The 15,001-nt window shown below is 42.3% G+C and overlaps 1 protein-coding gene across 1 annotated transcript; it reads left to right on the top strand.

The window, feature by feature from the left end:
• Positions 1 to 1,963: 1,963 nt before the first annotated feature.
• Positions 1,964 to 14,773, top strand: CCNG2 (cyclin G2). The gene is made up of 8 exons (XM_058193015.1): positions 1,964 to 2,295; positions 5,615 to 5,743; positions 6,873 to 7,010; positions 7,555 to 7,805; positions 8,554 to 8,632; positions 8,719 to 8,817; positions 11,296 to 11,501; positions 13,244 to 14,773. Exons 2-8 carry the CDS (start codon positions 5,615 to 5,617, stop codon positions 13,380 to 13,382), a joined length of 1,041 nt encoding a protein of 346 aa, XP_058048998.1. The 5' UTR covers positions 1,964 to 2,295; the 3' UTR covers positions 13,383 to 14,773.
• The last annotated feature ends 228 nt before the right edge of the window (positions 14,774 to 15,001 follow it).

A 15,001-nucleotide genomic window follows, 5' to 3' on the forward strand; every position in this document is an offset into this window, starting at 1 on the left:
GAGTCATTAAATAAGGCCATATCACAACAGCCATCACTTCTAGCAACCTTAATGGGCATAAGATGAGGACAAATAAAATCCATCCTGTGTGGAAATCAATACAGATTCCACCAAGTATAAAACTTACGAATTATGTCACCCCTTTTCCCAGCTGAGTTATTAATTACTTTCTTTATTACTGCAAGCGTAATTCAAGACTTCCAGAATATATTCCTTATTACAGGTAGTCCTTGATTTACGACCCCCATTGAGCCCCAGACTTTTGTTAAGTGAGACATTCGTTAAATGAGTTTTGCCCCCATTTTACGACCTTTCTCGCCATAGCTGTTAAGTGAATCATTGCAGTTGTTAATAACAACCCAGTTGTTAAGTGAATCTGGCTTTCCCAGGGACTTTGCTTGCCGAAAGGTCGTAAAAGGGGATCACGTGACCCCGGGACCAGGGGTGAAATGTATAATTTGTTACTACCAGATCTGTAGGCGTGGCTTGGGGGGGGTTAATGTGACTGGGTGGCCGTAGCCAACTTTTTTTTTTTAACTTTTAAAAGCATTTTTTCTACAACCTCTTTGGTCGAAGAGGTTGTTAAAAAATGCTTTTAAAAGCATCTGACAATCAGGCAACTCAGCTGGGACCATCAGAGGAGCCTTTTAAAAGAAATTTTTTCTACAACCTCTTCAGCCAGAGGTTTTAAAAGCCTCTGACGATCCCAGCTGAGCCACGTGATCATTAGAGGCTTTTTTTTTACTTTTAAAAGATTTTTTCAGCCGAAGAAAATATGCTTTTAAAAGTAAAAAAAAAACCCCCTCTGATGATCGCGCAGCTCAGCTGGGCATGGGGGGAGGGCAGGGAGTTTTGCTACCGGTTCTCCGAACCATCTACTGCCATCGCTACCGGATCGGGCAATCCGGTCCAAACCGGGAGCATTTCTCCCCTGCCCAGGACACTGCAACTGTCATAAGTATGAACCAGTTGCAAAGCGTCCTAGTTTTGATCACGTGACCATGGGGATTCTGCAAAGGACACAACTGTGAAAAGCGTAGGTCACATTTTTCAGTGCCCTTCTAACTTTGAACCGTCACTAAATGAACTGTTGTTGAGGACTACCTGTATTTAGTTTATTAATAGGCTACACTAACTAAATAAAAAAAAGCTTTTGTTTCAAAGGAAGAATTGGTTTCTCAATCTTTCAAAGGGGATATGGATGCCGTGATAAAACGTTAGCGCCTTTATTAAAATGAAGCTAAAATTAAAACAAGGAGGAGACAAAAAGACAACAACAGGCCGCCTTTGCGTCCCTCACAGAAATGACAGTTGAGCAACCGACGGTGAAGCCCCGCCCCGTTCGACGCAGCTGTAAAAACAACAGAAGGGGGGGTTAGGGAAATAAGAGTCAAATCTCATTGGCCCAGAACAGAGCTTTGGCGTCACCATCAGCCAATAAGCATCCCACTGCTTTGAATAACAAAACAACCGAGACCAAGAATGTCTGGAAAGGCAGGTCCGCTTTCTTATCCAATCAGCGCTCACCCACCGCTGGCCAATCAGAGAGCAGGCATTTGGGCGGCCTTTTCAAACCGAAGGAGTTTGGGTTAATCTCGTCCCTTTAAAAGGAGTGATTTGACCCAGCGCGGTGTCCTTCCGCTTCTCTTAGCTCAGGAGAAGCTATAAAAGGAACCGCCTGACCTCCGCACAGTGGGAGGAAATCATTCAAGAAAAACGCTAATAAATCTTCCACCGCAGAAACTAAGGAGAAAAGGAGACCCCTTTTCTTTGTTTTCTTTTAAAAAAACCTTTTATTTCCCTCCCTTTTTTTGAGGGGGGGGGAGGAAGGACAGTCCTATCACTGGGATGTAGATCCCTCCGCCTTAAAAAAAAAAATAGAGGAAAGGCGAGCAAAACAAAAGCGGCGGGTCACGTGACGGAAAGGGGCGGAGCCGCCGGATCAGGGAGGGAGGGCGGGAGGCAGGGAGGGCGGACTCCATTTTGAAGCGGCTCTGAGGCGCCTCTGGCCGGTTCTTTCCCAGAACGGCGTCCGGGGCTGAAGGAAGGAAGAGCCATGGTGCAGCTCGTCCGCTGACTCCCGGCGGGGGAAGAACCTGGGACTGGAGGGCGAAAGGGCGTCGGGGGCTGAATGCGGGGCCGCTGGGTCGGTAGCGACGAGGCGCTGCTGCGGCTCTGGTGCTCGTTGCTGCGGCAGCGGCGGGGTGGAGCGGTCGCCTTCCTTCGCTTCAGCCCCCGATCTGCCTCCTCCGGCCCTTCCGACCTCCGAGAAGGGAGACCCGCCGCCGCGGAGAGGTAAATCAGACCCACGCTGAGGAAAAACCCACCGTGGGGGCGGGGGGGGGAGGAGCAGGGAAATTGGTCTTTTGAGAGACAAAAATATTATTTTCTTTGAAAGGACAGGTCGGTATTCTCCCCTCGCTCGCTCAGAGTCGATTGAAATAAATGTTAAAAATAAACGCGGGGGGGGGGGAAGGGGGAGTCTGTCAAGCTGGGAATCGCTGTCAATATGTGGGTGGGCCGGGGGAAGGAAGGAAGGGGGTCTGTCTGCGCATGCGCGCAATCCCCTTTGTCGGGGGAGGCGGGGCTCCTCGAAGGGAGCCCCTTTTTAGATCTGGGGGAGTGGTGGGCGTCTCCCTGTGGAATTTAGGAAAGCTTTGTTTAATGGCAATGGGGGCATCCCTGGATCTCCTCCCCCCCCCTCTTCTTTTGACCAGGGATCCTTTGAAAATGATGGGGGGGGGGGATTCCCCTCCCCTTGTAAAGCAGGGAGTGTATGGAAGCTGGGAAGTGTCTTAGAGTAAACACACACACACACACACACACACACACACACACACACACGGGGGTGGGGGAGAAAGGGAAGAGGAAACATCCTGGCAATTTTCTATTGCAGATAGTCCTCGACTTACAACAGTTCATTTAGTGACCGTTCAAAGTGACGACATCCCTGAAAAAAAGCTTTTTTTTTTCTTCACATTTATGATCATTGCAACATCCCCATGGTCATGTGATCAGAATTCAGGACACTTGGCAACTAACTCACGTTTATGATGGTTGCAGTGTCCTGGCGTCTTGTGATCCCCTTTTGCAACCTTTCGACAAGCGGAGTCAATGGGGGAAGCCGGATTCACTTAATAGCCTTGTTACTAACTTAACAGCTGCAGTGACTCGCTTAACAATTGTGGCAAGAAAGGTCCGTAAAACGGAATCCAACAAATGTCTCACTTAACGACAGGAATGTTGGACACCATTGTGGTCATAAGCCGAGGGCTACCTGTATATGGAAATTGGGGACGACCTGCGGATGCAAACAAACCAAATCCCCCCCCATACACACACACACGAGGAAACATGGCCAGTTTGCATTGCAGGTAGCCCTTGACTTACAAGAGTTCATTACGTGACCATTCAAAGTGACGACGGCACTGAAAAAAGACTTACGACCGTTTTTCACACTTACAACCGTTGCAGCAACCCCTCGGTTCACATGGTCAAAATTCAGACACTTGGCAACTGACTCGTATTTATGACGGTTGCAGGGTCCTGAGATCATGTGATCACCTTTTGTGGCCTTCTGACAAGCAAAGTCGATGGGGAAGCCAGATTTAGTTAACCACCGTTAAGTTAAACTGCAGTGATTCACTTAACAGCTCCACCAAGAAAGGTCGTAAAATGAGGCGAGCTCATTTAACAAATGTTTCCACTTAGCAACAGAAATGTTGGGCTCCGTTGAGGTCGTAAATCGAGGTCTACCTGTACTAAATCTATGGTCTCCCTCCCACCATGGCTCTTAAGATGTCAATTTAAAACTTTGAAATTTGTTTTTGAAGGCCTGTTACTGCCCACAGTTACCATTGAAAAGAATAAGCTGCTTTTCCCAACCTGCTGTTCTTTGGGTTGTGAACTGACCGTCTTTGTCCAGCTTGGTGATTGGTTCTGCTGGTTAGATAAGCATTGTCTGATGGGTGTGAGATTGGGGAAGGGTGATCTAGGGAGCCAGACTGCCAGATGGCTCTTGGGGTATTGTTTAGCTGTAAATGGGAGGGACTTGTAATCTGAATTTTGCATTGATTTCTGGTAGCAGGGAAGGGGAGGCATTAGAAGCAATGAGACTGCCCTGGAGAGAATCCAAGGTAAGGAAGGCAGAGCAAAAAACAAGCTATGGCAGAGGCTTATTTGTGTATGTAATTAGGAAGACTTGAATTCGTGTGAACACAATAACATGGCTAAATAAACAACATTTTGGGAGCTCTTTCATAGTGGTTTTCCAGTTCTTAAAATGGAGGGGGGGGACTCGTTGGGAAGGATTTAGGGATGAGAGCCCTAGAATCAGAAAAAGGAAAGAAAAATGTAAACGGGTTACAGTTGGTCACTTGGGGTAACCAGAACTAAAGTTGAAGTATTTATTGAAAAAAGAGTATTAGATTGTTCTGGCAGCACTGATGCAAAGGAAGTATGTTTTGGTATTTCAACAGGGGAAAGCAAAGTCAAATTCTGTATTGAGAAATTGTAAAAGTATCGATTTCAGGATCATTGTTGTATATAATAGGATCGGCTGTGTAGGTAGCATATATGTGGACTCCCCTATGCTTTGAGTTAAAATCTTTTTATGTCCTGTTCCTGAGGGCAGAGCCAGAGGAGAGATGGCCTCAAAGAAAAAGAAAAAAAAAAGAATTGTAGGCCTTTCTTACTGTTTATACAGAATCTGTGCTCAAGGTTGTTGTTAGGACAAAATGGAAACAAACTGCATTTATAACTCCCAACTGAAAATTGTGTTTACTTTTGTGTGTGAGAAAGAGACTGATTGAGACACCACAGGAAATGTCTCAGACTATTTGTCCAATATCTCGGTAAAAGTCAGGTGGGTAGAATCCGAAATATGTGGACCCTTAAACCCGAGGAGAGGCTGTTAAAATGCTAACTAAAGGCGATGTCTATCTGCTCAAAACTGAGCTCTCTTTATTTGGTGTATAAATTAATGTACAAGGACTGGAAAATCTCTGTGTTCTTTTGCTGCCCTCTGCAGTTACTTGGAAGTTATTGTCATGGTGTGTACGTGACAAAGCCCTCCTATGCTTCCCCCTCCCTCAACATCCTCTTTGTTAACTCTGCGGTGAACGGTGGGCAAAATAAAAGCTTTTCCTAGTCCTTTAAGCAAGAGGGAACATTCGGCTTTGTGTCTTACCCTTTCTCTTTTTTCCTCATTGGATGGTTTTATTATTTAAAAAAAGTAGTTGGACATTTGGGAGGATTGGGGAAATGGTTAAATCAGGGTGTTAAATGAATACTCCAGTCTTTTACTGTCTGGTTCCCTTGGAGTAAGAATTCTAGTGACTTTGAAATCCTACATCATTGGCATTTAGCATTGCAGTTTTGGTGCTTTGGTGCTCTAAAATAAGTCTTATTGAAGCAAAAGCAGACTTCCAACCAACGTGGAGATTCATTTTATTGATTTTTCACATTTGCAACACCTCCTGATCCTACAATGACTTTGGGAGGCACCACAGATGGACCAAAAATAGTCCATTGCTGTAACCTACCTAGGAAAACCAGTAATGTTGGCTGTGTATTTAGTGCCCGCCGCCCTGAAAACTTATTTTCTTTTTCCTAGATGAAGAACATTGAAGCTGAAGAACAGATGAGCAGCTGGCTCTTCAAACAGCTTAAACTCCATCTGGATCAGGAATGGAAATACCAACCCAGGGAAAAGGGGCTGAGTCTGATTGAGTGCACTGTTGAGGTGAGGAGATAAAAGTTTGCCATTTGGGTTTGATGAAGAACCTCAGCTAGTATGACTTATTTCTGGAGGAAGTGGCCAGAATGCAGTCAGAGCAGGAAGCTGTCGATGTTAATAATTTATTTAGAGGAGTTTGCTTGCTTTGTATAAAATAGATCTATTCAAATCTAATTCATCATAATTAACTGTGGCTTATGCAACTAGTATAAATGCTGGATATTGGCTTCCCGCCTTTTACAATAGATATTGTAAGCAGGTTGTTACCATTGATTTTTAAAGCTGTTGGAACATTGCTTCCCAACAGTTTTACTGAAAAACTGGCAGTGATCGGACTATATAGCTGAAATTACATATTTATATAGCTGAAATTACATATTTGTCAGGTGTCTCTTTGCTTGGTTCATATAATGATTCTTTGTCTGAGAGAATGGTACCTGCCAAATTAAAAATGGGCATTATTCTTCACAAGACTAGCCAAGTTATTGAATGAAGCAGCCCTTGTTTCTGAAAGAAGCAATGATATATTCTTCCCAGGAAATCTACTTTGAAAGGGTAATTTACAGTTACAGGTAGTCCTCGACTTATAACCATTCATTTAGCGGTCATTCAGCGTTACAACGGCACTGAAAAAAGTGACACAGGATCGTTTTTCGCTCTTTGCAGCATTCCCATGGTCACATGATCAAAGTTTGGTCACTTGGCAACTGGCATGACTTTATGGCAGTTGTACTATCCCGGAGTCATGTGATCACCATTTGTAACCTTCCCAGGCGGCTACCAACAAGCAAAGTCAATGGGAGAAGCCAGATTTGCTTAATGACCATATGGTTCACTTAACAACTGCAGCAATTTGCTTAACAACTCTGGCAAAGGTCATAAAATGGGGTGCAACTCACTTAACAACTTAGAGCAATGGAAATTTGGGAGTCAACTGCGATCGTAAGTTGAGAATTACCTGTATTGAGATAGAATTGGTTTTGACTTGACCGTTTGCCATCTTAGTTATGTCTCTCTTGTCCTGCTGCCAAGTAATTGGCTGTGGTTGGTTCATCAAAATGTATAGATTGTCCAATGAAAATCTTTGATGCAGAATTCTGCCACTAGCATTAAGATGTTGCTTGTCTTGTTACAGAATGAAAACACCTTATGCCCAAGACTGAGGAATGCAAAAGTGGAAGATCTCTGGAGTTTGGTCAACTTCTTTGGATTTGCCACAGAAACCTTTGTCCTGGCTGTCAACATTCTTGACAGGTTTTTGGCACTCATGAAGGTATTTGGAGGAAAGGAAATGCTGCAACATAGTTTGCAAAATTTTATATTAAGTAGGCAGATAAGCAGCCTTTACTATTTGTTCTGGACAAGGTATTTATCTAGTTTATCTTTAGGCAGTTAGACTAACATATAAACTATTCAGAATGTGTTATATATTAAAAGGGTGTCATCTTTAAAATGTATTTGCATAATTTCCTTTTCTTTGTCTCTTAATTTTTCTTCTAATCTGAACCTCAGTTATGTGCCATTTTTTATTGTGCCAATTATATATTTATGTATGAGCCTCCAGTAAGGCCACATGAGTACACCGGCTGTACACCGCCCTGAGTCCTTCGGGAGAAGGGTGGTATAAAAATTTAATAAAATAAATAAATAAAATGAACATTGGCTGAAATTTTGGGAAATATCTGTTTGGGAAATATCTGTTATTAGTGGAATGTTGAGTGGATTTAAGAGTATCGCCGGCTTTCTCATTTAATACTTCTTATCACTCTGAGAAGTAAGTAGCTGGTTATTCATAAAGTTGTTTTCCTTTGACTTAGGTGAAACCTAAGCATTTATCCTGCATTGGAGTCTGTTGTTTCCAGCTGGCTGCTCAACAGGTTGAGGAGGAAGGCAACATCCCATCTCTGCATGATGTCATCCGGATTAGCCAATGCAAATGCACCGTTTCTGATCTCAAGCGGATGGAAAAAATAATATCGGAAAAACTGCACTTTGACTTCAAAGCAACTACTGCCTTAACTTTTTTGCACTTATACCATACTATTGTACTCTGCCATACCTCAGAAAGGTACTGTTGGCTCAGTTTAATACCTTCATTTCTAGTTTAAAAAAAAAAAAGATTGAAGCATGCAGTACAGACAGTCCTTGACTTATGACTGTAATTGAGCCGAAATTTCGATCGTAAGCTGTCGTGGTCAGCGCTGAGCTTGTAATGGCATCCAATTTTACAAACATTTTTGCAGCAGTCGTTAAGCAAAGACCATGGTCATGAAGGGAACGCTGCAATTTGTTAAGTGAACACATCGTTCGCTATGGAGTGGTTTTAGCCAGATGTAAATGCCAGTTTCCAGGGAAATGTGATCATGTGACCATGGGGTGCTACAAACTGTTGTAAATGTGGACCTGTTGCCGAGCACCCGGAACACAGTCACGTGACTCATGGGGAGGCTGACAGTAGAACTTTGAATAAGTCCCATTTTCAGGGTCTGCTGTAACTTACAACAGTCACTAAGTTGACTGGTTGTGAGTTGAGGTCTATTTGTATCCTTGTTAACACTTTTGATTTCTTTCTTTCCAATCTTTGCTGTAGTTTCTGTATGGTTCATGTACAGTGAGATAAATATGGTTGTATCTAGGCATCTTGTCATGCTTTATTTGCTAAATTGGTGCATTAGGCATTTTCAGACTTTAGATTTACAGATTGTACTTGGACATAATTTGATTTAGTAGTTTCTGATTTAATGAGTTATGCAAACTCAATCACAATACAACGTGTGCATCCAGCAGTAACATTTTGCTATTGTGGCCCTTTACAGGAAAGAGCTGTTGAATCTCGACAAACTGGAAGCACAACTTAAAGCTTGCAACTGCCGACTTGTTTTTTCAAAAGCGAAAGTAAGTTTGAAATAAACTGCTCACAATACGAAAGTTGAGGGTCTAAACTAAATTCCTGAGCCGAATGTATATTTTTGTCCCTTCAGCCATCCATTTTGGCCCTGTGCCTTCTCTCTCTGGAAGTGCAGACTCTGAAATCCATCGAGTTGTTTGAGATTCTTTTGTGTGTTCAGAAGCAGTCTAAGGTAAGAAAGCAACATTCATTTACCCTTGGTCCAGCCACCCTGTATACACCTTTTGTGGGGAAAATAATAGAGTGGATTTAAAAATAATGTTTATTTTTTAAACTGTATAGAGGAAAATGCCCCTCCCATTTTGAACGTGGATTATTTGGGAAGAAATTGCATCTTCCTGGAGCATAAATAATTGCTGATCTATTTATAAAAGATAAAACTTTTTCCCATTCACCTTGGGAAAGTGAATGTTCCTGCAGCACTCTGCTGGCCGAAAATGGGCCACATGGAGGCCCTGCGCGGCCCGTTTTTGGCTGGCAGAGTGCTGCAGGAGGACTGGATTGGACTGGACTCCAATTATATGGCCTCAAGTAAGTGCCTGATCTGGATATGTTAATAACTACAGTTTAGATTTTATATACTGTAGGTCCATTTAATCAACAATCGATAATTGACAGCCATTTCTATTTACTATCCTGGAAATTTAACTCTGTTGTTAGATCTTGTATTATCATGTTATTTATGCTATTGTATTTTATTATTAGTTGAATAATAAAAATACAATAGTATACGTAACTTTTCTGCCTGGAAAATATTGAGCCTCTGTCAAAACGCCCACCAGGGCCATGCCCATCATGGCCACACCCACCCCAGACACACACACAAACACACACACCTACCTCTGACCTCAGGTCAAACACAACCCAGATGTGGCCCTCAATGAAACCGAATTTTACACCTCTGTGTTATGCTAAAAGTTGCATCATATCACATGGATGTAATTTCCTCAACACATCATTCAGACTGCATTGCCACCCAGTCTCATATGTACAGGTAGTCTTCGACTTAGCGACTGCCATTGAGCCCAAAAGTTCTGTTGCTAAGTGAGACATTTGTTAAGTGAATTTTTGCCCCGTTTTATGACTTCTTGCCATGGTGGGTTAAGTGAATTACTGCAGTTGTTAAGTTGGTGACACGGTTGTTAAGTGAATCTGGCTTCTCTATTTGCTTGTCAGAAGGTTGCAAAAGGTGACCCCAGCAACCGGGAGACTGCAACCGTCATAAATTCGAGTCAGTTGCCAAAGCATCCGAATTTTGATAACGTCACCGTGGGGATGCTGCAATGGTCGTATGTGTGAAAAGCAGTCATAAGTCACTTTTTTTCAGTGCCGTTGTGTGACTTTGGTCACTAAACAAACTGTTGTAAATCGAGGACTACCTGTATGTGGGCTCTGTCAGAGCCAGGCAATTTTCTTGGGACAAATGTGATTTGAGTTCATAGAATCGTTTAGTTGGAAGGGACCTTGGAAGTCTTCTAGTTTAACCTCCTGCCTAAGGCAGGAATCCTTCTAGTACCCCAGACAAATAGTTGTCCAATCGTGAAAACCTCCAGCAACAGAGCATTCGTGGTTATGTGAACCAGCTGATTTATAGGCTGAGCTATACAGATCAGGGGTGTCAAACTCAATTTCACTGACTGGTTGGGTTTGACCTCAGGGGGAGGGGCTGGGGGGGCTTGGCCAGTTCAACATCACTCGTTTTGGGGGGGGGGAGGCACCTGTGGTGGCCGGGCAGGACTGGGAGGACCCATTGTCCCCAGCGGAGGAAGGTGAGAGCAGGGACAACGCCAAACCCTTGTGCCTTGCTGTCTGCTGGTAGCCAAGTGCTAAGGCAAAACTTTCCTTCCTGCCTGCCCTCCTTCCCTCCTTCCTTCCCTCTTCATTCTCCTTTCTTTTTCCTTCCCCTCTTTCCTTCTTTTTCCTTCCTTGCTCTCTTTGGCTTCCTGAAGCCCTCTGCCAGCCCTTTTTTCAGCCGGGGCGTGTAGAGATTATACGTGCAGGTTGTTTGGATGGCTGACCACTAGATGGCAGACCACTACAACTGGACCACAAGGTAAACTTTAGTCTCTTACCTATGACTCATCCCCAGGGAATCTCTGCCCTTGGAAAGACCCTGACACACACTGGTACCAGCCAAGGTATATCGTAGCAGATATCTATCTCAGCTTAGCACTCATTGAATAGGCAGCACCTCAGCCAATCATATATTGTTTTATTGTACATGCATCTTCGCTGACCTATAATGATGCTATATGTATGTATCCCCTTGCATGGATTATAATAAAAGGGAGCTTTGGATTTGTCTCTGGGCTCCCATCCCGAGGAAGAACGCGTGTTCGACTCTTTTTTCATGGGAGACCACCACAGGGGAGGCCTCCTGAATCCCTCTGCCAGCAAAAATGGAGCTTGGGGGGGAGGGCATTTTCACTGGCATAGACACTACGGGCTGGTCTTTCACTGTTTCCATGGCTGCCCCGGGGGCCAGATTCCGCCCATTGGCCTTGAGTTTGACACCCTTGATATAAATCGATGTCGGATGTGTACAGCTTGGTTTACAATCAACTTAATGTGAATAGAATGGCAGCTGTAGTTCATTTGTGAAAGAACTTTTTTTAAAAAAATATGTGAACCTTTTTTTTCCCCCTCCCAGATAAGTGACAGTGACTTACTGTATTGGAGAGAGCTGGTCTCAAAATGCTTAGCAGATTATGCTTCCCCCGCCTGTTGCAAGCCAGACCATAAAAAACTAGTCTGGATTGTTTCAAGACGCACTGCCCAGAATCTTCAAAACAGCTACTATAGTGTTCCTGAGTTGCCCACAATCCCAGAGGCCGGATGCTTTGACGAAAGCGAGAGGTAGGTAAACGCTCTTGGGCCTTTCTCTGTTATTGGCCAACTGTATATAGTCGGTTCAAGTAACTACATGTAATTTCTTTTCAATAGTGTAAATGCGTGAAGGACAGATAGATGGCCCATCAACTAGCATTCCCTGTGCTGGTGCTTAGAAAAATAAAATGACCTGTATTTAAGAGTGAAGGGTAAATTTGTCACCTCTCAGTTTTGATGGTTGTGTCTATGTTTCTGTGGCATTGACAGAGAGAGACCCATGACCCAGCGCTAGAACTCACAGAATCACATTTAGAAAGCCCTCACTTGGAAAAATAAGTAATGGGCGCCTTTGGTAACAGTTATTGTTCAGAATAAACCAACCTTCCTCCATTTGATGCCTCTGAGAAGAGTTGGATTACATCTACCTTGCTGGAGAAGATGGGGTGTATATTTATAGAGAGGGCCTGGTAGAGTAAAGTTTTTATTTTGAGAGGCTTTTTATTCCCATTGGAATAGAATGGCTTTTCCATCCTCCTAAAAAACTTCTCAGATTGTTTAATACGCTGGCTGCGTATGTATTTTGGCCTAAGTCCCATGTTTGCAAGGAGATGTAGCTAATTGTGAGTTGGTTTTTCTAAGACCACAGCAATTAGTTCTTCCATGGATCATAGATTAACATGCTGTCTTTCATTCCACACACACCCTTTAAAATAAGATGGCATGCAGATTGGCCGAGGGAGAGCTGATTTCTCTTGTTATCCAGTGAAGTCATCTTCCTGAGATTCCTTTTTGTCAGTGCTAATGAGATGAGTGGTTAAGTACACAATTGAGCTAATGAGACTGAAGTGGGATAAGATAATTATCAGCATTGCTGAATTTGCATGGCTCTTTCTTAACAGCAGTAGAGTGTTGTCAGCTGCCTAGAGTCTAATGGAGTGGACAGCCGTTGTTTAAATTACATTACCTGGCATTTCAAAGCATCATATTTCAAAAGTTACATTAAGTCTCCCTTGCATTGTGCAGATGGTTACAACATGAATATGCCCGTGTTGTTTTCTAGGCAAAGCATGGAAATCATTGGCAATTATCTTCTTCCCTGATTTCGCTCTTGCTCATCTGCCTGTCTTATCTACCTAATTTCAAAAGATGACTAGGGCTGGTACATTTTAAAGCACACCTAATTTTTGATACAAGCTGTTGCCTGGATGCTTATCTCCTATATCCAATGAACTCTCACAATTCCTTGTAAAACAGCAATTCACTATGCCATACAGTGGATTTTATCAAGGGCTTTTTCAGACAAAGCTAAGCATTACCTGCTTATCTGCTAAGATACTATCTGAAGCGTTCCATTGTTTAGCAATAACTAATTTGGCAGCTAGATGTAGAAGCTTAGTAGGTGGTTTTTTTTCCCTTTCATTTGCAATTTTAAGTTTTGGGCCATTAAATACATGTAACAAATCCAACTCAAGAAACTTATTTTGTTCCCACCAAAGCATGTTCCTTGAGTTTACAGACTTACCAGCATCTCACTGAATATCCGAGGGATATGGGTGGTTAAAAATATGAAATATAAATAAATAAAATCTTAAGGAAAACTAACCTGTGGTTCTTACGTAAGGTGGATTATCAGAACTCTTTTTACTTTTGGTCTTAAAATCCTGAAGCTTGCAAAACCAATTCCTCGCTGATTCAGATGCGATATATATGGTTAGGTTTTTAAGCCTTTCTTCGCGATTGCTAATTACCTTCATCGTTTTCTTTCGCAGTGAGGACTCTTGCGAAGACATGAGCTGCGGAGAAGAAAGCCTCAGCAGTTCCCCTTTGAGCGACGGAGGAGGCACCTTCTTTTTTGACCTCAAACCAAAATCAAAGTGGCAGGCTCTTTCCTTCGATTCCATGTGCTAGTTTGAGCTCTTAAAACGCATCGTAGTATTTTTAGGCAATAAGTATCCGAACCAGCCCTCTTCCCAACTCAGGTGCCTTCCAAGGGTCGGCTTCCACCCCCAGAATCACCAGCCACCCCCCTCCAAATCACAGTTGTTGCAGCTGAGAATTCTGGGGGTCGAAATCAACGCCGCTGGAATGTGCTCCGGTTGGGATATGATCTTAGCATTCCTTGTACTTTTGGTACAAGATCTCATGGAGTCCTCCAAATAACATAATGTGCTTTTTTAAACCTTTGTATGATGGTAAGTCTGACGTGAGGGATCAAATGAACCATTTCAAACCTTTGTTCGGCGAGAAACGATCACAGGAGCGCAAATTTGCCACCCAGATCACAAGAGAGAGCTTCAAGGCTTGCCATGTGCTGGGAATCCTCTGTTGAAAAATAGGTTGAATCTTAGCAGTAACAGATTTTGGTGGATAGACGAAATTGCAGAGAAGGCATATGAATTTCTTTTCTGAAAAGATTTTAAATAATGTTTTTTTGTTCGTTACGTATTCTTTTAAAGAAAGTATTCCTGGAGAAATACTTCGTTTTTCAGGAGACTTGTTTTAATCACAAATGCTGTTGTATTTTTTGGGTAGAAAGAAATAAGCTGCTTTTTTTAAAAAAAAACAACCCGCAAAACCAATCCACATTGATGTGCTGAGGCATATTTTAGTGTTAAGATTTCTAAAGATGAGCTTTCAAATCCCCAAATTAGGAAAGAAGATGTTTTTAGGAAACCTTCGTGTTACTGTTTGTTTTTTTTTAAAAAAAAAACATACTATTAAAATTTAGAAAGTACTGAATTTCAGTGTAACATCTACGGTCCCTCCCATTAGCTTATTTCAGTATTTCTTTTACGTTGTTATTAAGTAAATCTATAATCATTAACTTTTGCATGCTTAAGTGAAAATGGTTAGTGGAAAGGCAGTTGATTATGGAAAAAGTTTTGATAAATGTGAAGTTGATAAAAAAAACCCGGTTGTCATTACATTTAATTGCTTGCCTTTCCTCCCCCCTGCCCCTCCCTTAAAGCACAGACTTTATGGTTGCTTTACTTTAGTTCCTTCAAATATATGCAAAGTAAGCAAAAGAAGTCATTTAGTCTGTATTAATAATGTGAAGGCAATGCTGTGGTTGAAATGAAGCGGCAATAAAGTTAGGATCCTTGCTTTGTGTGTTTTTTCTCGTGTAGGCAGAGGTGAATGTTTGATAGCGTGTGGTGTGATCCGATTTTTATAAAGGAAAAAAAAAAAACCCCGTTTACAAAAAAGTGTAAAAAATGTAAATTAAAACCTGTAAAAAAAAACACTTAAAAAACAAAATAAGCTGAAAAATATTGTATTTTTTACAGTGTACGTTCCTTTCTATATGTTGCATGTAGATATTAATTTATTATACCTTGTATATGATATAAATAATGTATATGGAAGGCGGGGGGGAGGGGTTGGTACGACCAGATTGTGTCAGAATGTTTTTGTGAAAGCTATTTTTGCTCAAAAAATAACTCAAGATTATCTCTCTGCTTCTGTTCAATAAAACCAAATGCTTTTTTTTTCTCTATCCGAGTCTGTGGTGATTTTGGAATAACAGG

This window comes from Ahaetulla prasina, chromosome 8 (genome assembly GCF_028640845.1).
Source record: "Ahaetulla prasina isolate Xishuangbanna chromosome 8, ASM2864084v1, whole genome shotgun sequence".
In the NCBI taxonomy this organism is placed as follows: domain Eukaryota; kingdom Metazoa; phylum Chordata; class Lepidosauria; order Squamata; family Colubridae; genus Ahaetulla; species Ahaetulla prasina.